General features: G+C 44.9%; 2 protein-coding genes across 2 annotated transcripts in view; both read right to left on the reverse strand.

The window, feature by feature from the left end:
- Nucleotides 1-3,560: 3,560 nt before the first annotated feature.
- The window catches only part of LOC141106850 (uncharacterized), a 109,419-nt gene continuing 89,077 nt past the window's right edge, over nt 3,561-23,902 (reverse strand). The window contains exon 18 of the mRNA XM_073597779.1: nt 3,561-5,195. Coding sequence (XP_073453880.1) covers nt 4,023-5,195 — 1,173 coding nt within the window. The 3' untranslated portion in view covers nt 3,561-4,022. The remainder of the gene's footprint in view (nt 5,196-23,902) is intronic.
- Nucleotides 5,726-17,009, reverse strand: LOC141104907 (uncharacterized). The gene is made up of 6 exons (XM_073594711.1): nt 16,905-17,009; nt 7,475-7,664; nt 7,261-7,358; nt 6,974-7,180; nt 6,657-6,884; nt 5,726-6,533 (listed from the first exon to the last, which is right to left on the reverse strand). Exons 2-6 carry the CDS (start codon nt 7,506-7,508, stop codon nt 6,330-6,332), a joined length of 771 nt encoding a protein of 256 aa, XP_073450812.1. The 5' UTR covers nt 7,509-7,664; nt 16,905-17,009; the 3' UTR covers nt 5,726-6,329.

A 23,902-nucleotide genomic window follows, 5' to 3' on the forward strand; every position in this document is an offset into this window, starting at 1 on the left:
ACACATATTCCTTCAAAGTGTACAAAGGGAAGGACACCCAGCTGCAGCCCCCTAATTGCCCGGACTACTTGGGAACCAGCGGGAAAGTTGTTTGGGACCTCATATACCCCCTACTCGACAAAGGATACCACCTGTATGTAGACAACTTCTACACTTCTCTGCCCCTGTTCCACAACCTTCATCGGAAGAAGACACCAGCATGTGGCACCGTAAAAAAAAATCGGAAGGGCTTTCCTCAAAGTCTTGTTAATAAGAAGTTGAGAAAAGGAGAAACGGCAAGTCTGCGTAACAAAGAGATTCTGGCAGTGAATTGGAGGGACAGAAGGGATGTGTATATGTTGTCTTCCATCCACAATAACACCTATGTGGAAATCCCCAGAAGGAATGGCCCCATCCAGAAACCCACATGCATCCATCAATACAATTCGTTTATGGGGGGAGTCGACTTCAACAATCAAATGTTGGAACCATACCTTGCCACAAGAAGGACATACCATTGGTACAAAAAAGTATTGATTTATTTTTTTCAATTGGCCATATACAACTCCTATATCATTTACCGCAACTCCACCCAAAGTATTGATTTATTTTTTTCAATTGGCCATATACAACTCCTATATCATTTACTGCAACTCCACCCAAAGCCCCCAACCCTTCCTTGGCTACCAGGAGGAAATTTACACTGCCCTTATATTCCCAAACGGCCCACCAGAAAACATCCGATCAGATGTTGTTAGTCGACTCTCCGAACGCCACTTTCCAGATAAACTCCCTCCCAAACCAACAGGCCAAAGACGTCAAAAAAGATGTAAGGTGTGTACCAGAGCAGGAGTCAGAAGAGACACATCTTATTATTGTGCACAATGTCCTTCCCAACCAGGCCTCTGTATAGGTGAATGTTTCCGCCGTTACCATACTTCACTAAATTATTAGTGAAGTATGGTAAACGTAATCCTCAGTTCCTGCCTTCACACACCTTATGCCACTGCCTGCTCTGTAACTGACCCTGGCTTGTTATTTGACCATGCTTCTGCCTGCCGATTTTGTACATACCGCTGCCTGATCTGGAACTGACCCTGGACTGTTATTCGACCACGCTTCTGCCTGACGATTCTGTACATACCTTTGCCTGATATGGAACTGACCCTGGACTGTTATTCGACCATGCTTCTGCCTAACGATTCTGTGCATACCTCTGCCTGATATGGAACTGACCCTGGACTGTTATTCGACCATGCTTCTGCCTAACGATTCTGTACATACCTTTTCCTGATCTGGAACTGACCTTGGACTGTTTGACCAAGCCTCTTGCCTGCCTCTTGGACTGATCTTGTACCCTGCAACTGGACTAGTGGGATTCAACACAGGGGTCTCACATATGTGAGGGGCTCCAGAATAGATTTTCTGGATGAAGAAAACAATTTTCTTTGTTTTCTCATTCCTAGATTAGGGTCTGGAGACTCGGAGGCTTCAAAGAGATTTGGGTGGGAGAAGCCTCTACCCCTGTCCCCATTCTGTCCTGAACGAGGCCCTACTTCTGCCTGCTGCCTGTAGGACTTACTGCCGTCATGCCTCTGTTTGTCGCACTGACCACAGCACATGGACCTTGTTCCTGCCTACTACCAAGACCAATATTTTGGCACTGCTGACAATCTCTGCCTGCACTGACCCTGCACTGCACTGACCTATGGACAGTATCCATGCCTGCTGCCTGTACTGACTATGGACAGTATTTCTGCCTGCTGCCTGAAAAATTGTGTTCGCTGTTGCTGACCAAGTCCCTGCCTGCTGCCTGGATCAGTGCTATCCTCCTGTGGACAACTGTACTACTAAAACCACAGGTAATCTTTTGTTTCTCTTTGCTCAGCATAATGTATTTTGGGGTGTAATTCTTGGTATGTGCATGCTATGTGTCCCTGGAACACCTGATGGCGTTCCTTGCATGTTGGATCTCTGTATGTGGCCAGGCTGTGTAAAGGTCTCACACATGTGGTATTGCCATACTCAGAAGGAGTGGCAGAATGTATTTTGGGGTGTCATTTTTTGCTATTTAAATGCCATGTGTTGGAAATATCTTATAAACGGACAACTTTGTGTAAAAAAAAAATGCGTTTTAATTTTTTCCCACATTTTCCAAAAACTTCTGGAAAAAAATGAACCGTTCAAAAGACTCATTATGCCTCATAGATTATACGTTGGGGTGTTAGCTGTCCCAAATGGGGGTCATTTTGTGGGCGTTTCCGTTCTCCTGGTGCTCCAGGGCCTTCAAAAGTGTAATAGGTGGGTGAGAAATGAGATGTGTAATTTATGCTCGTAGATCGCCTGAAGGTGCTACTTCCCTGGCGGGCCTCTGTATGTGGTCAGGCTGTGTAAAAGTCTCACACATGTGGTATCAGTATACTCAGGAGGAATAGCAGAATGTATTTTGGGGTGTCATTTTTGCTATGTAAATGCTATGTGTTGGAAATATCTTATAAACGGACAACTTTGTGTAAAAAAAAAAAAATGCATTTTCATTTTTTTCCACATTTTCCAAAAACTTCTGGAAAAAAATGAACCGTTCAAAAGACTCATTATGCCTCATAGATTATACGTTGGAGTGTTAGATTTCCAAAATGGGGTCATTTCCATTGTCCTGGTGCTCTAGGGCCTTCAAAAGTGTAATAGGTAGTCAACAAGTTAGATGGGTAATTTATGCTCCTTGAACACCTGATGATGCTCCCTGCATGTTGGGCCTCTGTATGTGGCCAGTTAGCGAAAAAGTCCCACACATGTGGTATTGTAATACTCAGGAGGAGTAGCCGAATGTATTTTGGGGTGTCATTTGTGGTATGCACATTCCATGTGAGAGAAATAAGCTATTACAATGACAATTTTCTGAAAAAAATTTAAAAATAAAAAAGAAACCTTAATTTGCAAAGAATTGTGGGAAAAAATAACAACTTCAAATAACTCACCATACCTTTTACTAAATACCCTGGAATGTCTACTTTCCAAAAAGGGGTCATTTGGGGGGCATTTGTACTTTCCTGGCTTGTTAGGGTCTCAAGAAATGAGATAGGCCTCAGTACATCAGGTCTGATCAGATGTGATCATTTTTTTATGATTTGCACCATAGCTTGTAGACGCTATAAATTTTACACAGACCAAATAATATCCACTAATTTGGGTTATTTTTACCAAAGATATGTAGCAGTATAAATTGTGGCCAGCATTTATGAATAAAAATTGCTAATTTGCAAAATTTTATCACAGAAACGAAGAAAAAAGCATTTTTTTCAAAATTTTCGGTCTTTTTTCATTTATAGCGCAAAAATTAAAAAACCCAGAGGTGATCAAATACCACCAAATGAAAGCTCTATTTGTATGAAAAAAAGGACAAAAAAATCATTTGGGTACAGTGTTGCATGACTGAGTAATTGTCATTCAAAGTGTGAGAGCACTGAAAGCTGACAATTGGTCTGGGCAGGAGGGGGGTTTAGGTGCCCAGTAAGCAAGTAGTTAAAGGAATTGGACATTTTTAATGTTTCACTTTAAGCATTTAAAAAGAAAATCGCTGCTCCTGGCTGAATGTAAATTTTATTTGTGATAAAATATGATTTCCAGGGCAGTGCAAAATACAAAACAATTCTATACAGAACTTACACATTTCCTTTACACATTCATTCTACAAAGTGTTTAGAAACAGACCTGTAAATGTTTGTGAAATCTTCCACCACAAAATGTACTCAGCCAATGAGAGGTAATGACTCCATTTTTATTTTTCTCCCGCTATCAATGGCCAACACGGTACAACACTTCATCCATGTCTTTGGTGATCTCTGATCTCCTTATCAAGTGTTTCCTCCATGATGAAGATCAGCCATGGAGTATATCTGAGGTGTATATCAGGGTGTGCTTCTTCCCCACATGTCCATCAACATTCATATACAAGACATTTCCCACACTCACTAATACACCTCGAGGGTTGTGTGGGACCCCTGATGTACAGGAAGACAGGACTTCAGTGAGGAACAATTCCCTCACTCAGGACAGGAAAGTGGCTTCTCCCCCGTGTGTGATCTCTGATGTCTGGAAAGATGGGACTTCTGTGAAAAACATTTCCCACACTCAGGACAGGAATATGGCTTCTCCCCCATGTGAGATTTCTGATGATAGGAGAGACTGAACATAGCTGAAAAACATTTCCCGCACTCAGGACAAGAATACGGCTTCTCCCCCGTGTGCAATCTCTGATGTGTGGAAAGACTGGACTTCACCGAAAAACATTCCCCGCACTCAGGACAGGAATACGGCTTCTCCCCCGTGTGCACTCTCTGATGATTAGAAAGACGGGACTTCTGTGAAAAACATTTCCCGCACTCAGGACAGGAATACGGCTTCTCCCCCGTGTGCAATTTCTGATGATGGGAAAGATGGGACTTCTGTGAAAAACATTTCCTGCACTCAGGACAGGAATACGGCTTCTCCCCCGTGTGAGATCTCTGATGCTTGGAAAGACTGGACTTCACTGAAAAACATTTCCCGCACTCAGGACAGGAATATGGTTTTTCCCCCGTGTGCAATCTCTGATGCTTGGAAAGACTGGACTTCACTGAAAAACATTTCCCGCACTCAGGACAGGAATACGGCTTCTCCCCCGTGTGCAATCTGAGATGTCTGGTAAGACTGGACATCGCTGAAAAACATTTCCCGCACTCAGGACAGGAATAACGCTTCTCCTCCGTGTGCAATCTCTGATGATAGGAAAGACTGAACATCGCTGAAAAACATTTCCCGCACTCAGGACAGGAATACGGCTTCTCCCCCGTGTGCAATCTCATATGTGTGGTAAGACTGGACTTCCGTGAAAAACATTTCCCACACTCAGGACAGGGAAACCTTTTATTTGTTGGATTATCCCTCACAGTCTGAGGTTCCTCAGGATAAGAGGAATACGATGGTCCGGCACCGTCCCGCACAGTCTGAGGTTCCTCAGGATAAGAGGAATACGATGGTCCGGCACCGTCCCTCACAGTCTGAGGTTCCTCAGGATAAGAGGAATACGATGGTCCATCTACACTGTGTGGTGCCGGATGGACATTTGAGGTAGTCGGGTTTTCTCCTGGACTATACTGTGTGATGTCCTCATCTTCTACTTTACAGTCTGGAGACAAAGTGAGACAATCCTCTGAGGTTTTCCTCATCTCCCGTCCATCTACTAAAATAGAGATACAAAGATTATTACTAGACATGAGCAGATTGGTTCCCCTAAACCAGGACTCCGCCCACATCAGGCAGCTTTGTCTCTGAGGATCTTACAATTCCCCCCTCAAGGTAACTAGTAAATGGGTCCTCTGATCTCCTACCAGATAATTTCTTTATTCATGGACCTTAGTCAGAGAGTGAGGAAACAACGAGAACTGTCTTTTATAGGAGTGACAGTGATGAGGGGATTATAGGACGAGTGTCCCCTCCCCCTCTATCACTCATTGCCATCTTCCCAACACAAGAAGTCCTGCACTTCCTTATTTAGTCCATGATTTAGTCATGAATAACAGCGGGGCTGAGACCCACCAGAGGTCAGAGAGTGAGGATGGGGGGAGAACAACCAAGATGAAGACTGGACTGATCCTGAAGACCACCATCATTGGGTTATTGACTCCTCCCTCATTATCACTTTCTGTTTAAGGTTCCAAAGTTGGAGGATGTTATCACATTATTATCAACATGTAAAAGTCTGTGCTCCAATCAAATCATCAGATATAAAATGTCCAGCTGGTAGGAAATGGGTGTAACAAAAGAGAATACATATTATGTGTATATATAAGCAGTGGGTAGAGGGGAGAGAGCAGAAGTCAGGAGTATGTAATGTACAACATAGAGTATATAGTGCAGGGGTCAGGACTTATAATATTGGTGGCTTAATGTTTATTTGAGACAAGTTGCAGAGGTCCCACACCGCTGCCTCCCATCTCCTGAGACTGCACTCAGTGACTTGGGTCTGAGACTATACAGACATATCCCTCCACCCGGCACAGACAGCAAATAACAGAAAAGGTATTCCCGGGAGAATTACTCTGTCAGAGGTCTTGCTAGACCCAGGACTTGAGGCAGAAGACCCAGGATACATACTCCAGGTGCCTAGGCTGAGCAACACCTATGGAGAAAATCTAAATTTTACTGCCAGCTGAACCCCAGAATCTCCATAAATCCAGTCTAGATACATAAATTGTGTCTGCAGCACAGAGAAGGAAGATTATCCGAGAGAAATACAGGAATACAGGACGGGGAACACAGCTCAGGAAAGTGACCAGGGGATTACAGGCTGATATCACCCAGTCCCCGCCCTACTCTGGACCAATCAGTGAGCAGTATGGGTGGAGGAATGGATTTAGTGTTAATGACCCACCTATGCTGATCTCTGTAGGAGTGTCCTCCTCTATAAATGTCCCCGTTATTCCATCCTCCTCCATAGACTGCTGATCATCCCTCACATACCTCTCTTCTTCTTCTGATTTAACCTCAAATTCTATATCAATTGGATCTCCACTCTAAATCAAGAAAATGAGAGAAAATATCATCTATAAAATAGAAGATTTATTATTGTGACATCATATAAAAAAAACACACATCCTCTCCAGAAGTCCATGTTCTAGATGCTCCGATCCACCAACCTTGTAACAGTGAGGGATGCTGTGATCTTCCTGTGTGGAATCCCGGGAATACAGAGGACGGGGACATCTCTCTGGTGGGTTTCTGTAGCTGGATGACTCTTCCATGGTGTCCTGGTACAGATCCTTGTAAACTTTTAGAGACTCAGACTCCTCTATCACCCCAACCTCATAATCCTCCTCTTTTATCTCTTTTTTAACCTCGACTTTAGAATCTCTCAGATTTCCACTCTGAATATATAATAAAAATGACATCAATGGTAACAATGCAGATAATGTACAGATCCTAATGATACTATCAGTGATTGTTCCTCATCTACCTGATGATAGTGAGAGATGGTGTGATCTTCCTGTGTGGAATCCCGGGAATACAGAGGACGGGAACATCTCTCTGGTGGGTTCCTGATATTAGGTGGCTCCATCATATCCCTGTGTCCTTCTGAAAAGTTTTTCATCAATCCATACTCCTCATCCTCCTCTTTATACTCTTCTTTAACATTAATATTATCATCCCCAAGGTTTCCACTCTGAAAATATAAAAAAATATTCATTGCAACAAACATGCTTGTGTATAAATCATAACTACCAATAATTGTCAATCATCTACCTGATGATGGTGAGGGATGGTGTGATCTTCCTGTGTAGAATCCCAGGAATACAGAGGACGGGGACATCTCTCTGGTGGGTTCCCATTACTGGATCCATCTGTAGGAAACACACACACTGACTGAATACATTGTTTCTATGTGTTTATCAGATGATGGGGGATCTAGGTGGATCCTCCGTACTGCTCTCTCCTTTACAATAAAGTCTCCTCTTACCCGGTGATGTGAGGGGCGGCTGATTGTCCATCATGATGTCCTTCCGAGCTCCGCTCACCTCTCCTGTCAGCAGCTCGATGATCTCTCTGGTGACTTCTAGAATCTTCTTTTTATTTCTCTATTCTATCAGGGAGGGAGGTGGAGGCAATGTGATGGTCAGATGATCTCCAGACTTCACAGGAGGAAAACTCTAGATTTGAACACAAATAGTAAAATCAAATGACATTCCCAGAATCCTCCTCACCTCACTGGTCAGGTCTCTTTTTATTTAAACCCCACTTCATGCTGAGGTTTCTGATATTACATACAATGCAGGTTCAACAGCCCTACTTGGAAAGTGAGGAGGCCAGGGGTCGGCCCACATCCTAAGAGCATTAGAAAAAAAAAGTCGGATAGAGAGATATTAGGAGGAGGCGCTATGAGGTCAGTGTGATGTCATAGGATTCTCTGACGCTGATTGGAGGGGCATTGGGAGGAGGGAGCTGTGGGGGGTGCTCTGTGAGGTTTCTGTACACAGAATCATTTCTCCTGGGTGCGCCCCTCCTCTCCTAAACTGGAAGATGATTTTTGTCTTTGGGCTTTGTCAGGACACATCATATTCCTGTGATCTACGTGTACTCTGGAGATTTTACTGATCACATTTTAGGATGAATATCTGAGACTGGGATCATTATGGGAAAATAAATTACGGACATTTACTGAAAATTAAATTTTTCTTTTTTTCTTCTTATTTGCATCTCATAAAATAAATACATATTCCAATCCCTCCTAAATAAACCGCCCAACCCCCACCACTAATAAAATTACTATAATCCGCTTGTCAGGAGTGTGTTTTGCTCCTACTCCTAATTCCTGCATCCAGGTTTTGGCTGTGATGCATTCTTCTGTCTGTCTGTCCCACCTGTAAGGTAATTGATGTGGTCAGTCTCTGGGTGGAGACCCAACCTGATTTAAGCCAGCCAAGCCTGCAGTCTCATGCTTGTGATATTGCGTTTGTAACATGTGCTCCAAGCTCTCTGTTTGTCTGCCCTACTCTGGTGTTGGAATTCCCTCGTTGATGACCTTGGTTCAGATATCGACTACTTTCTGAACTCTGTTTGCCTTTTGACTGTGGATTTGACCCTGACTATTCTGAACCTTGCCTGCCTTGTACCTGGACTATCGTTGGAACCACTCTGTCTGTCTGCCAACCTGCAAATACCTGGTTGCTGTGCTCAGTTTGTTCCTGCTCAGGCGTGGTGGCCAGGCACTATAGCATTCTGTAAATCCTGGGGGGCAACTGAGTACAGGTAGGCCTGCTTGCCTTATGGAAAAGGGGGCTTCTATAGGTGAAGAACACAGAAGCCAGCTATAGTGTCTGACCACCTGCGTTAGGGGTAAGCGTGACATTGTTAGTATAGATGTAGAAAATGTACAATAGACGGATGAGATGAGAAGGTCACTGGTGGAAAAGGTGACACATCTCCAAAATGAAGGAAATGTTTAAGCCCTGTAAGTGGGGGGGGGGATGTTCTGACCCTGAAGGGGTTCATCTACTGTACATTTCCACAATATTAATGACTGGGGGGCACATGTCTGGGGTTCTTTCTATAAGTGAATTTTTGATTTAAGTGGGCGTCCTTTGGCTCTGCACAAAGAGATTGCAAAAAGCGAGAATATACAGCAAACTACTTTGATAAAACACCAAACAGGGGGCGCATGCTCAGCGCTGAGCGAGATGGACGCCTGACACAGTAGCTCCGCACACCGCGGGACATGATTGGCTCACAGAGGGCTATAAATGGCCTTACACCCGACACTTCTAACACCCCTCGAGGCACAAAGACACAGTGCATGCCGTTGTTGAAGAAAAAATCCCGGGGCCCGCTCAGAATTCTCTAACCCACTATCTCCTCTGCACCAGGGAACAATACAGCATGTCCCAAAATGGCGCCGTGGCCCGAGCACATTCTCCTGCTCCAGCGGCCCCCTCTGTGCCTTCTGTTCCTGGCTCACCTTCGGATCCTGGCAGTGAGTACACCTCTTCTCTATCTAAAGCTGACCTAGATGCTAGCCTAGAAAAGATGTATAATAGACTGGCAACAAAGTTCCAAACAGAAACGCACAAGACCTCCCATGCACTGTCACAGGAGATTGCAGCTCTGGGTACTAGAACTGACATGCTGGAAACTAAACACGATGAACTGGCCCTGGCTTATAATGAGCTCAGTCCAGAGCATGAAATGTTAACAACGTTAACAACAGCATTTGATCAAATCAGGTTGAAGATCTGGACAACAGGAATAGATGCAATAATCTGCAATTGCGAGGTATTCCAGAGTCGGTAACAGATTTGATTCACACTGTCATCAGGCTGTTCAAGTCTCTCCTTCCAAAATGTGAATCTGCGGCCTTTAGGTGTGGCAGGTTTCACAGGGCCCTCAGACCAAAACCTCCAGCAGACAAACTGCCGCGTGACATAATCCTTTGTATGAAGGATTTCCTGACGAAAGAAGACATTTTAAGGGCTGCTAGAAACACCCTACGCATCGCCCTTGATGATTACACTGTTCAGAACTATCCGGATATCTCACTAGCCACATTGGACAGACACAGGGGCATGAAGGAGGTCACTGTAACACTTTAAGCAGCCCGGATCCGATACATATTTCCCATTTAAATTGGTGGGTTCCTCATAATGGCTCCACTTATGCTGCCACCACAGTTCTGGAGGGTCAGGAGATCCTGGTGAAATTGGGCCACATGGAAGCTGAAGCGGTGCCCTGCCATCCCTTGACCCCCCCAGGCAATCTCAAATCTGGCACATGCCACCTACCAGACACGACAGAAGGAGAATTCGATATGATAACGCTTAACCGGGGACATAGCTAACTTCATCGCATCAATACAGCTATCTCTACGATCTGCCCCGTTGGATTCAGCGACGACGCACCCTCAGTCTCAAGGCACCCACTTTGTCAGGAGCCTGTCCCTTGGTGCTGCTGCATGACATCCCCACCCAGCAACTTTACCACTTTTTAAATCTTTTTTTTACAGCTAGGTTCCTCACACTGGTCCCCTCTTTTGGTTTGGGCACAAGATCAGTGGTGCTGCTGGGTTCGAGACTTGGTTGTCTCGGTTGTAACATTCTATTTTCAGGATACAAAAATGTTCCTGATCCTGTTCATTTTTTGTTCATTTTCTTTTTTTTTTTTGGACTCTTTTTTTTCTCAGGTTTGAATCCTCAACTGATTATAGTCATTCTTGTCCTGACAGGCGTTTTTGGAGTAGGTGAGGTCATAAGGCCTCTATCCGCTGTTTTAAATGTTCCTCTATGGTCTGCAATCTGTTACAAATGCAGTATTGGGGCTTTGTGGAGTTAGGTTCCATATTTGATAGTAGCCTACAAGCCTATTCTTCACTCATTCAGCTGAACGCCCCCCCTAATCTTAGTAATGGCGATTAATTGCATCTCGCATAACGTCAAAGGCTTCAACTCTCCCTATTAAGAGGAGTAAAGCCTTCTCCCACTATAAGCGACTTAATGCTAAAATTCTACTGATTCAAGAGACACACTTCTCGCAAAACTCCCATCCCAAGTTCTTTCATAGAACTTTCCCACAAGCTTTCTACACACTTCATTCATCGAAGAGTAGGGGTGCTGCCATATTTTTACACGCCTCCTTTCCTATGGATGTGCGTCAGATTTACAAAGATAAGGAAAGTCGCTATGTTATAATAAAGGGAGGATATTCATAACCGGGAGCTTACCATAGCTAGTGTTTATGCCCCCAACGAATCCTCTGCCTCCTTCTTCACATCCTTTTTTGATATTTTAGCAAAATATCAATCCCCCCCATATGATTATAGGGGGAGATTTTATCATGGTAGCGAACCCCACACTAGACAGGGTGCACGGCCTCCACTGGTTCCAGGGCTTTCCCTAAATCCATTTCCCGTAAACTCCTGGAATTCCAACTAGTGGACACATGGTGGGTACACACAACATAGGAGCAAAAGAATATACGTTCTACTCTCATCCGCACAACAGTTACGCAAGACTAGACTATATTCTCTCCACTCCTATTATCCTTGCTATCTCTCAGACAGCCTCCATTTATAACTGTGCATGGTCTGACCACCACATAACCTCCTTCACCACAGAATTTATTAAACTAGCCCCTACACCATTTATGCGGAGACTCAATGAGGCACTTCTTTCTGACTTGGCGGGTGAATCTGAGGTTTCTCAATCTATAGATACCTACTTTGCCCTAAACGCCCTCCCTGGGACCCCCATTTCTACAGTGTGGGTCGCTCATAAGGCAGTTGCTGCGGGGTAAACTTATCAGTTTAGCTACTGCCCACAATAAAACTAATAAGAAAAAAATAGTACAGCTCTCTGCGGAGCTGGACAGTTTATATAAAAATTCCGCAGCCCTGACTTTAGTCTACCAGACTGTCCATCGAGCAAAAAACGCCTTGAATTTGACTCGCTACTCTCAGCTAAAGTGGAGAAGGGCCCTGCGATGGTCCAAGGCAAGATGTCTATTGCACAGTAATGCCCTGTCTGAAAATGGTGACGTAAAACGCGTACGTCGGGACTATAAACGGGGCAGTAGCCAATAGCTTTCGTCTCTTAATTTATTCTGAGCATGGGTGGCACTTTGTGCATCGGATTTGTCTACATTTTGTTGTCGGAAAATTTTATAGCCTGCTCTCAAACTTTGTGTGTCGGAAATTCAGACGGAAAAAGTCCGATGGAGCCCACACACGATCGGAATTTCCAACAAAACAATCCGATCGCACTTTTTTCCTGTCGGAAAATCCGACCGTGTGTACAGGGCATTACACCGCCTCAACCATGTTCGCTAGGAAACTGAACCAGCCTTTCCACCCTCCGCACGTTTATAAATTGACTACCCCTTCGGGCATAATTACATCTCACCCTCAAGAAGTCTTAAAAATTTTTACTCAACATTACTTGGACCCCCCCAGTCTGGACCATCAGATGAGGTGTAAGAGTCCAGGGCTTACTAAGTATGCACCAATTGCGCGTTGCCACAAGAGGAAATCCGTTCCAACTGAGCATGCGCTAAAGACGCCTCAGCGCGCCAACCCGCACCTGCGCAGAAGACCTGATGAAAAACGGCAGGAATATGCCCAGGAAGCGGACAGGAAGTGACCTCAACCTGATGGAAAAAGGTGGGAAAATGCCCAGGAGGCGCCCAGGAAGTTACCTCAAACTTCCCTATATAAGCCCAGCCCAGACACTGTCAAATTGCTGGATTATCTTCAGTCCCCCCCTTGTTCCTGTGCTAGTGTGTGATCTGTCTGAACTTGTTGTGACCTGGAAACCTATTTGACTACTCTTGATTCCTGCTTGCCATTGACCTCGGATTTGTACCTTGACCATTCTACTTCTTTAATACACTCATATGCAGCCAATCACCTGTTTGTTAACTTCCCGCCTCCCTCCCTGCAACTCCTGCGTTACACGCTGTGCCTCCCTCCGATCTGTCTGTGTAAGATCAACCAGCAACTATGTAATACAATACGACCTCAGGAAGACGACAGATTTGTCGAAACGGCGCAGGGAGGAGCGGCGTGCTGACGTCACCACCACACCACGCTGAACCCGGAAGGAACAGGCAGCAGCTGAAGCCGGCCGGCGCTTATTTGATTCTAGAGGCGAATTTTAACTGCACACATTATACCATCTGCCGCGTACGGGCATCATTTGCTGAGGTTGTGGGGAGACCTGTATATTCCCTGTGCCGTTTATGACTGCCATAATAGCAGTCATTGGGATCTGGTAAGCGCATCTGATATTCCACCTTGGGTGTGAAGAGTCATAGAGGATTCCCCATCTGCATCTTCCCCTCCTTCTGCACTTTTGTGGCACTTTTCCATCACGGATCCCCCCCTTTTTTGTTGTTTTACGTATTCTGGACTTTATATTTATTTTTGGGATGTTTTCACTGAATATATTACCATATTCACTTTTGGCAATTAATCATTACTAATTTCCTGGTTATCAGTATATGAATTTGCTTTTACTAATGTGTTTATTCACTTTTGATTGTTTGTTTACTGCATATGAGTGTATTAATTTTGCTTCTATCTCCACGTATACTCACTTTAATATTTATTCATTCATTTAGTGGTTTGTTCAATCCTATCCTATTCACTTTTGAGTGATTTTGTTTCAGATTACATTTTAGCGCCGCATCTTTGTTTAACTTTTTATGATGAGATTTGGAGACTAGATCTTGGTGCAGGCTGCTTTCGTTGTCACAACATATTTGTTTGATCATAAACCCAGAGCGCAGCTTTTAACTTGGTTTTTCTATCATTCTACTTCTTTGCCCCTTTTGTACTCAGCTGCCAGATTGGAACTGACCCCGGCTTGGTTCTTGACCATTTTTCTTCTGATTAACCCTTTTATACTTCGTTGCCAAACTGGACTTGACCTTGGCTCGGATCTCGGACAAAGGCTTGCACAGTGCTCCACACCCCTGGCACCCGTGCCACTCGGTGTCCACCAAGTCTCTGTCTACATCTCCAGAGGCTTCAAGGACCCGAGGTGCAAGGGAGGCCTCCCCACTACTTCGGTCTCATCTCAGGTACATGGCACGCGTGACATGAGGCTTTGTTCTGGTTTAACTCTATCCCAATCCCGACTCTCACAATTAGACAAACTTAATTCACCTATTTCCCAATCAGAAGTGCTGAATGTCATCAAGGCACTAAAGACAGGTTCTTCCCCCGGGCCTGATGGTTTTTCTACCATATATTATAAAAAAATTTGCCTCCCAACTGTCTCCCAGGCTGGTTCGACTTTTTAACTTTGTCCTACAAGATAACAGCTTTCCGGAGGAAATGCTGTTAGCAAACATGTCGCTCATCCCTAAGCAGAATAAGGACCACACTCACCCCCAGAATTTTAGGCCCATATCGGTTATCAGTGACCTGAAAATTTTCAGTAGGATCTTAGCCGATAGACTCGCAGGAGTGATTTCCTCACTAATTTCCCCTTACCAGTCAGGGTTTATCCCCCACCACCTTATAACAGACAATATCCGCCTAGCCACAGATATTGTTCAGGATGCAAACCTTTTCTCCATGAAACTGTTCACGTTAAGTTTAGACATTCGTAAAGCTTTTGACAGTGTGTCTTGGAGCTATGCGTTTCTCCTACTAAAGCGCTATGGATTTCAGGGTGATTTCCTACAGGCTCTATATCAAAACCCCAGCAGGCGTGTCAAAATCCCCGGATGTAGCTCAGTTTTTCCGGCTTGGTAGGAGTGCCCACTGTCCCCACTCATTTTCGCTCTGGCTATTGAGCCCCTAGCCATTGCCATACTGCAGCGCCCAGATATTCCGGGCTACAACAAAGCTTCCTTTACTTATAAATTCTGCATGTATGCGGATGATGTGCTTTGTGTGTCAGAAAATCCGAAGGAAAATGTCCGATGGAGCCCACACACGGTCGGAATTTCCGACAACACGCTCCAATCAGACATTTTCATCCATCGGAAAATCCGACCGTGTGTACGGGGCATTAGGCAAACAGCGATTAAATTATTTTATGTTTGGGAAAGATCTACCCACAGACTTCCACATCTTGTTTCCGAGGATGTGCTCTTCCAGGTTTTTTTTTTGCACGTGTTCTGGGAATGTGAAGCTCTGCAACCTACTTGGAGGGCAACTATGGAGCTAATGGATAAGCTGGCGGGGAGGCACATGGCTCTGACACATACTCACTGTCTACTATTTGAAAAAATCCCTGATATCCCGAAACCCCCTAATGAAACTATTACACACTATTTGTATTGCGCTGCATTGGGCAATCGCCCTTAACTGGAAGTCGAACACAGTCCCATTCTCACAAGTTATCTCTCGAGTTGATCAAATAATGTAATCTGAAAAAAATATTTCACACACTGCATGACTCCATCCCTATGTATGACGCTAAATGGAACCCTTGGTTCACTTTTCATCTACAAGAATTACCTGAGTTATGGTTTTCTTTTTATTTCTGTTGTTTTTGACTTTTCTGGTTGCAGTCTTGTTTGACATACCATATATAGCTGATAAGAACATATAGCATTAAGATTGTCATGTTTAACCTTGAATACTTATCTATTTGGACGATCATTGTCTAACTCTGTAACCCAAATTATTTTTCAATAAGTAGTTTTATATCCCATGCCATTTTGTACTGCAAACTTCCTTTTCTCAATAAAAAAATGCTTAGTAATAAAAAAAAAAAAAAAAACACCAAACAGACTGCAGGTGACCTTGTTTCCCTATCTAGCTCTCCTTCCTCTCTATAACATGTGCTTTCTATCAATCCTTCTAATTTACTAACAGACATATCAGCCTGGATGTCACAACACTTCCTCAAACTCAATCTATCCAAAACCGAGCTCATAATATTTCCTCCCCCACGTGCGCCTTCCCCCTGACTTCTCTGTCAAGATCGATGGCACAACCATCAACATGTCCCCACAAGCCAGGGTGCTAGGTGCAATCCTGGACTCTAAACTCTCCTTTCAGCCCCACATCCAATCAATGTCCAATCAATGTCCAAAGCTTTCCGCGTCAACCTCCGCAACATCTCCAAATTACGTCCCTTCCTAACCAATGACCTCACAAAGCTACTGATTCAATCCCGGGTTATCTCTTGCCTTGACTACTGCAAGTCCCTCCTCACCAAATTGCCTTTATATAGGCTATCCCCCCTTCAGCCCATCATGAATTCTGTTGCCAGACTCATCCACCTTACCAACCATTCAATGTCTGCTGCTCCTCTCTGCCAATCTTCTGCTTACCCAAAAAATTAAATTCAAAATACTAACAACTTAGAAAGTCACCCAGAACTCGGCCCCCAACTATATGACTAACCTAGTCTCACAATACCAACCAAATCATTCTCTTCGATCCTCCCAAAACCTCCTGTTCTCTAGCTCCCTCATCACTTCCTCCTATGCTCATTTTCAGGACTTCTACCGAGCCTCTCCCATCCTTTGGAACTCCCTATCCCAATTTGTCTGACTATCTCCTACTCTGTCCACTTTAAGACGATCCCTGAAAACCCTTCTCCTATGAGAAGCCTATCCTGCCCCCACCTAACAACTGGACTTTTATTTTCTCCATCAGCCCATCTCCCACAGTTATTAACTTTTGTATCACTTGACCCTCCCTCTTAGATTGTAAGCTCTAAGGATCAGGGCCCTCTGATTCCTCCTGTATTATATTGTATTGTAACTGTACTGTTTGTCCTCATGTTGTGCAAACTGTGGGTGCGATATAAATCCTGTATAATAATAATAATATATGTGTATCATCATCTGCTGGAGATAAAAGACATCACAGTGACTATGGAGGAAGAGGACGGACATGATGGGGGGTTACTGGGTGTAAATAGAAAATAATATCTTATTACCTCTTCTGCTGCCAATTTCAGCAACGTCACCTCTACGTCGTATCACAAGGAGCTTTCTTCCTGTACCTGACATCATTTCCTGTCTTCCATAGAGACTTCCTGTCTGGGTAGAAGTGAGATCACCACCTTGTGGAGCTCAGAGGAACTTCAGCCCTGAGAAACGCCTCGTAGTGTGAACACGGCCTTGTGCTGTGTGTGTATGTACTGTATATCCTTATAGATGTGTAGTGCTCCCCCCACAGAGAGCGATGATATTAACCGGTTCTTTCCCATACAGTACAGAGGCCCCCCAGTCACACAAGCAACAGTCCATTCACTCCGACTCCAATAAACAGTCTCAGGGTTTGTTTTTTTGTAAAGTATTGCTTGTAGAATCTGTAAAAGGAGAGATATTGGGACAGAGGCATAATAGGGGGTCATAATTGTGACCTGGCCCCATGCTTCAGGGGGTCCGTGTGGCTTCCCTGTCATATTTGTCTACACTTGGATAGGAGGGGGGGGGGGTAGATTTGCACCTCATCCCTTTAAACCCGAACACATATTAACTACACAGGTTCTGTGGCTGGTTAAGGTGGTAATTAAACTCATTTGTTGCCTTATCTGCATTTAATTAGCCTCAGAACCTGGGTAATTCATATGAGTTCGGGTTTGAAGGGATGAGGTGGCAACCCTAAGGGGGGGCGGCATACACAGGAATCTTCACACGGCATACACAGGAACTCATATGAGTGTTTCGTTTGCACATTTTGTGATCACCATCATTCTGCTTTTTGTTTTTTTTTAGGTTTTGTTACTTCATATCTTGTGACATTCTGCTTCTATATTTATGACTCATAACATTGTCATTTATAGGATTTAAACCTTGTTTTATTTTTTCACTTGGTTTACTGGATCGCTTTTGTCATTTTCCCTGTTTTGAGGTTTAGGGACTTTGCTTTAGTTTTCTACTTACACTTTTCACCACTACTGATTGTTATTTTATTCAATTTTTTTTCTTTCATTTTTGGATTTACATATTCAGCACCGCACCCACCCCACGTTTTACACTGATTTGAATTTTGTATTTAGGACTTTCGGTGCTGGCAGCTTCATACATACACAATTTTTCACTTTTCATAATTATTTTATTTTCAAGTGCAGCGTTAACCATTCGATTTTTCCACTACCATTACACACTCCTGTCCCCTGCATTCTGTACATTACACACTCCTGTCCCCTACATTCTGTACATTACACACTCCTGTCCCCTGCATTCTGTGCATTACACACACCTGTCCCCTACATTCTGTACATTACACACTCCTGTCCCCTACATTCTGTACATTACACACTCCTGTCCCCTGCATTCTGTGCATTACACACTCCTATCCCCTGCCATTTGTGCATTACACACTCCTGTCCTCTACATTCTATGCATTACAACTCCTGTCCCCTGCATTCTGTGCATTACACACACCTGTCCCCTGCATTCTGTATATTACACATTCCTGTCCTCTACATTCTGTACATTACACACTCCTGTTCTCTACATTCTATGCATTACACACTCCTGTCCCCTGCATTCTGTGCATTACACACTCCTGTCCCCTGCATTATGTGCATTACACACTCCTGTCCTTTGCATTCTGTACATTACACACTCCTGTCCCCTGCATTCTGTACACTACACACTCCTGTCCCCTACATTCTGTACATTACTCACTCCTGTCCCCTGCATTCTGTACATTCCACACTCCTGTCCCCTGCATTCTGTACATTATACACTCCTGTCCCCAGCATTCGGTACATTACACACTCCTGTCCCCTTCATTCTGTGCATTACACACTCCTGTCCCCTGCATTCTGTGCATTACACACTCTTGTCCCCTGCATTTTGTACATTACACACTCCTTTCCCCTGCATTCTGTACATTACACACTCCTGTCCCCTGCGTTCTGTGCATTACACACTCCTGTCCCCTGCGTTCTGTACATTTCACACTCCTGTCCCCTGCATTCGGTACATTACACACTCCTGTCCCCTTCATTCTGTGCATTACACACTCCTGTCCCCTGCATTCTGTGCATTACACACTCCTGTCCCCTGCGTTCTGTACATTTCACACTCCTGTTCCCTGCATTTGGTACATTACACACTCCTGTCCCCTTCATTCTGTGCATTACACACTCCTGTCCCCTGCGTTCTGTACATTTCACACTCCTGTCCCCTGCATTCGGTACATTACACACTCCTGTCCCCTTCATTCTGTGCATTACACACTCCTGTCCCCTGCATTCTGTGCATTACACACTCTTGTCCCCTGCGTTCTGTACATTACACACTCCTGTCCCCTGAATTTGGTACATTACACACTCCTGTCCCCTTCATTCTGTGCATTACACACTCCTGTCCCCTGCATTCTGTGCATTACACACTCTTGTCCCCTGCGTTCTGTACATTTCACACTCCTGTCCCCTGAATTTGGTACATTACACACTCCTGTCCCCTTCATTCTGTGCATTACATACTCCTGTCCCCTGCATTCTGTGCATTACACACTCCTGTCCCCTGCGTTCTGTACATTACACACTCCTGTCCCCTGCATTCTGTACATTACACACTCCTGTCCCCTGCGTTCTGTACATTACACACTCCTGTCCCCTGCATTCTGTACATTACACACACCTGTCCCCTGCATTCTGTACATTACACACACCTGTCCCCTGCATTCTGTACTTTACACACTCTTGTCCCCTGCATTCTGTGCATTACACACTCCTATCCCCTGCCATCTGTGCATTACACACTCCTGTTCTCTACATTCTATGCATTACACACTCCTGTCCCCTGCATTCTGTACATTACACACTCCTGTCCCCTGCATTCTGTACACTACACACTCCTGTACCCTACATTCTGTACATTACTCACTCCTGTCCCCTGCATACTGTACATTACACACTCCTGTCCCCTGCATTCTGTACATTTCACACTCCTGTCCCCTGCATTCTGTTGATTACACACTCTTGTCCCCTGCATTCTGTACATTACACACTCCTGTCCCCTTCATTCTGTACATTACACACTCCTGTCCCCTTCATTCTGTACATTACACACTCCTGTCCCCTGCATTCTGTTGATTACACACTCCTGTCCTCTACATTCTGTACATTACACACTTCTGTCCCCTGCATTCTGTACATTACACACTCCTGTCCCCTGCATTCTGTACATTACACACTCCTGTCTGACACTAAATAGTGCAAGAGTATGGTGGAATATCCAAGACAGTGGCAGAAAACTAACACTGCACATCACCCTAAACACACCATCCCCACCGTGAAACATGGTGCTGGCAGCTTCATGTGGTGGGGATGCTTTTCTTCAGGAGGGACAGGGAAGCTGGTCAGAGTTGATGGGAAGATGGATGGAGCCAAATAGAGGGCAATCTTAGAAGAAAAATTTGACAGACCTAGCCGGGACAGAGGCTTTTGGAGAGGACTGAATGCAGGCCTCTTGCCTTTCGACTATGGGCCCTGGATTTTAAGGGAACAATACTCTTTGTGAGGTGTATGCCTGGGGACCCTGAACTAATGTTACTTTGGATTCAAGTCCATGTCCCCCCAAAACACAAAACTCTGGGAACCCCGTATGTGCCATATTATAAATAGTATTGTGGGGATATCTATTTATATCACGCCCAGCCGTATGCCAGAGAACTGAACAGTGGTGTAGGTTTGTGTTTGGAGTACGAGAAACCCATAAAAATCTCACCTTGACTTACATCTCCGAAAACCATATAAATACATGTTTATGGAATAAAGGATTCAACATTGGCAGCCTTTCTTATTTTCCTGTATAAATTGTATTAGTATTAAAAGTTGATATTATTATACATTTATTTCGAATGTTTTTGAAGAATACCTTCATTCTGGGCCTAACCTCCCACCTCATAAATGGTATCAGATGACTTTGACCTGAACACGTCCTTATACCACCATGTTGGCAATGTGCAGTGAGTCTCTTTAAACATGTTGTCTCATGCTGTTGTGTACCGTTTGTTGTGCTAGTTTGGGGTGGGGCTGTATTCCACTGTTCTATTGTGTTTGTCTGCCTTGGATCACAGGATGTGTATCTCTATGGAGGGAGGGGGGATTCCTCCAGCAGCCCCCTGCTGATAAGACTGTGTACTGATGAGAAGTTTAAACACACCTGACCTGTGTGTCCATTGTCATTGGACAGTTTAACCCGTCCTCTTTTCCAAGGGTGGGGGGGAAAGAGTCTCTGAGTTATTTTATCTGTTGTGTCCGTGTGTGAAAAAAATGAGTTGATTCCTGGTTGACCCTCAAGACAGAACATCTTGTCTCGTATTTGGGGGGGAGAGTTATTCATATGGGTTTCTTGTTCGGCTGATCGGAGTGTTCAGTAGCTGCCTTGGTGTTCAGGAAGGGAATGTCCTAAACGACTTTAACCCCTTATATACTCGGGGTGTCATTACAAAAACCTGTAAGAGTCTGCAAAAAACTTGAAACTGGGGCGGAGGTTCACCTTCCAGCAGGAAACGACCCGAAACATCCAGCCAGAGCTACAATGGAATGGTTTAGATCAAAGCATATTCATGTGTTAGAATGGCCCAATCACAGTCCAGACCTAAATCACATTGAGAATCTGTGACAAGACTTGAAAATTGCTGTTCACAGACGCTCTCCATTCAATCTGACAAATATTTTGCAAAGAAGAATGTGCAGAAATGTCCCTCTCTAGATGTGCAAAGCTGGTAGAGAAGTCCCCAAAAAGACTTGCAGCTGTAATTGCAGAGAAAGGGGGTTCTACAAAGTATTGACTCCGGGGGGCGCCATACAAATGTACCCCCCCCACACTTTTCACATATTTATTTGTATAATTTATCATTTTCCTTCCACTTCACAATTATGTGCCACTTTGTGTTGGTCTATCACATAAAATCCCAATAAAATACATTTACGTTTTTGGTTGTGACATTAAAAAATGTGGGAGATTTCAAGGGGTATGAATACTTTTTCAAGGAGCTGTAGCAGATCCTTAGAGAAGCCTGCGTGCTGTTTTTTTTTTGGATAGAAGTTGCATGGAAATGTAATTTGCAGCAATTTTAAACTTTTTTCCTTCATAAAGGTCGGCGTTGCTGCAGCACTTTCTGTACATGACAGAGATATCCCCCTTCACAGGAAGGATTAGGACCCCCCAGACATGTTATTTAACCGCTTCAGATCCGGGCCATTGCCAAATGACGGCAACAGCGTGGATCTGAAATACCGGGACTACGTCTATTGACGTCGTCCCCTTTCCGCTTTCCCAGCGCGCTCTCATGAGCCCGCCTCGGGGAAAATCTGTGTTGGCCGTGTCCCTTGGACACAGCCAATCACAGATCGCTGTACACGGCCAATCACGTAAGCGGCCGTTCACAACGCGATCGCCGCCTCCAATGAGAGATGATCTGAAATGTAAACAATTGAGATCATCTCTCATTGCCGGCTCTCTCTCCTTACACAGAGACAGCGTGTGAGGAGAGAGAGCTTCTGTGAGTAGTTTTATAAAGTCTAATAGCGAAGTGTGCCCAAAAAGTGCCCAACATTGCCCATAGTGACATCAATATAGTGCCATCTGTGCCCACCTGTGCACATCAGTGCCCACTTGTGCCATCAGTGCATCATCAGTGCCCGTCTGTGCCCATCAGTGCCCATCTGTGCCCATCTGCAATCAGTGCACATCTGTGCAATCAGTGCGCATCTGTGCCAACTCATCAGTGCCCATCTGTGCCACCTCATCAGTGCCCATCTGTACCAATCAGTGCCCATCTGTGTCGCTTCAGTGCACATCTGTGCCACCTTATCAGTGCCCATCTGTGCTGCCTTATCAGTGCCCATCTGTGCCGCCTCATCAGTGGCCATCTGTGCCACCTCACCAGTGCCACATCAGTGCATATCTGTGCCCACCTGTGCCGCCTCATTAGTGTAAATCTGTGCAATCAGTGCACATCTGTGCTGCTTCCTCAGTGCCCATCTGTGCTGCCTCAGTGCCCATCTGTGCCGCCTCATCAGTGCCCATCTTTGCGATCAGTGCCCATCTGTGCCGCCTCATCAGTGCCCATCTGTGCGATCAGTGCCCATCTGTGTCGTCTCATCAGTGCCCATCTGTGCGATCAGTGCCCATCTGTGCCGCCTCATCAGTGCCCATCTGTGCGATCAGTGCCCATCTGTGCCGCCTCATCAGTGCACATCTGTGCCATCAATCAGTGCCACCTCATCAGTGCAGGCTTAGCACACAGCTGTGCAATCTCATAACCACCAGCAGCCATGTCCAAAAAAAGCTTTTCCGCCGAGGAGGCATACCAAATTCTTTCCACGGCCGATGAGAGCAACGGGGAGCTCTCTTGTTCGGATTCCCTTTCCAATTCGGATTCTGACGTAAATTATGAGCCAGTCCTCAGTAGTGAAACACTTACAGACTCAGAGGAGGAAGAAACTCGGCCCGCCAAACGAAGGCGTTCTAGTGAGGAGGCAGTGGCATCCACCAACACAGCAGTACCTCGGCAAGAAAGGCCAAGTACCAGTGGGGTGTCACCCCAGCCCCAAAGGGTTAGGTCCCATGCCAGCCTTCCCTTTGCACTTCAGAACCCCTTGTGGCTTCCTCCTAATTCAGGAGAAGCTAGCGTTCCCCCTTTCACTGCCCAGCCAGGAGTCCAGGTGGATACAGAGAATTTCACCCCAATTAACTTTTTTAATTTAATTTTTACGGAGGACATGTTGGCGTCAATTGTGGCCCAGTGCAACCTGTATGCACAGCAATTTATTTTGCAAAATCCCACATCATATTATGCCAGTCCCTATGAGTGGAGAGACCTGACAGTGGAGGAGTTCAAGGTTTTTTTGGGCCTCACATTTAATATGGGGCTCACCAAAAAAAACGAATTCCGTTCCTATTGGTCAACCCACCCCCTCCACCACATGCCGCTCTTCTCCGCGGTAATGCCCAGAACCAG

Source organism: Aquarana catesbeiana, linkage group LG08, assembly GCF_042186555.1.
Source record: "Aquarana catesbeiana isolate 2022-GZ linkage group LG08, ASM4218655v1, whole genome shotgun sequence".
Taxonomy (NCBI): Eukaryota; Metazoa; Chordata; class Amphibia; order Anura; family Ranidae; genus Aquarana; species Aquarana catesbeiana.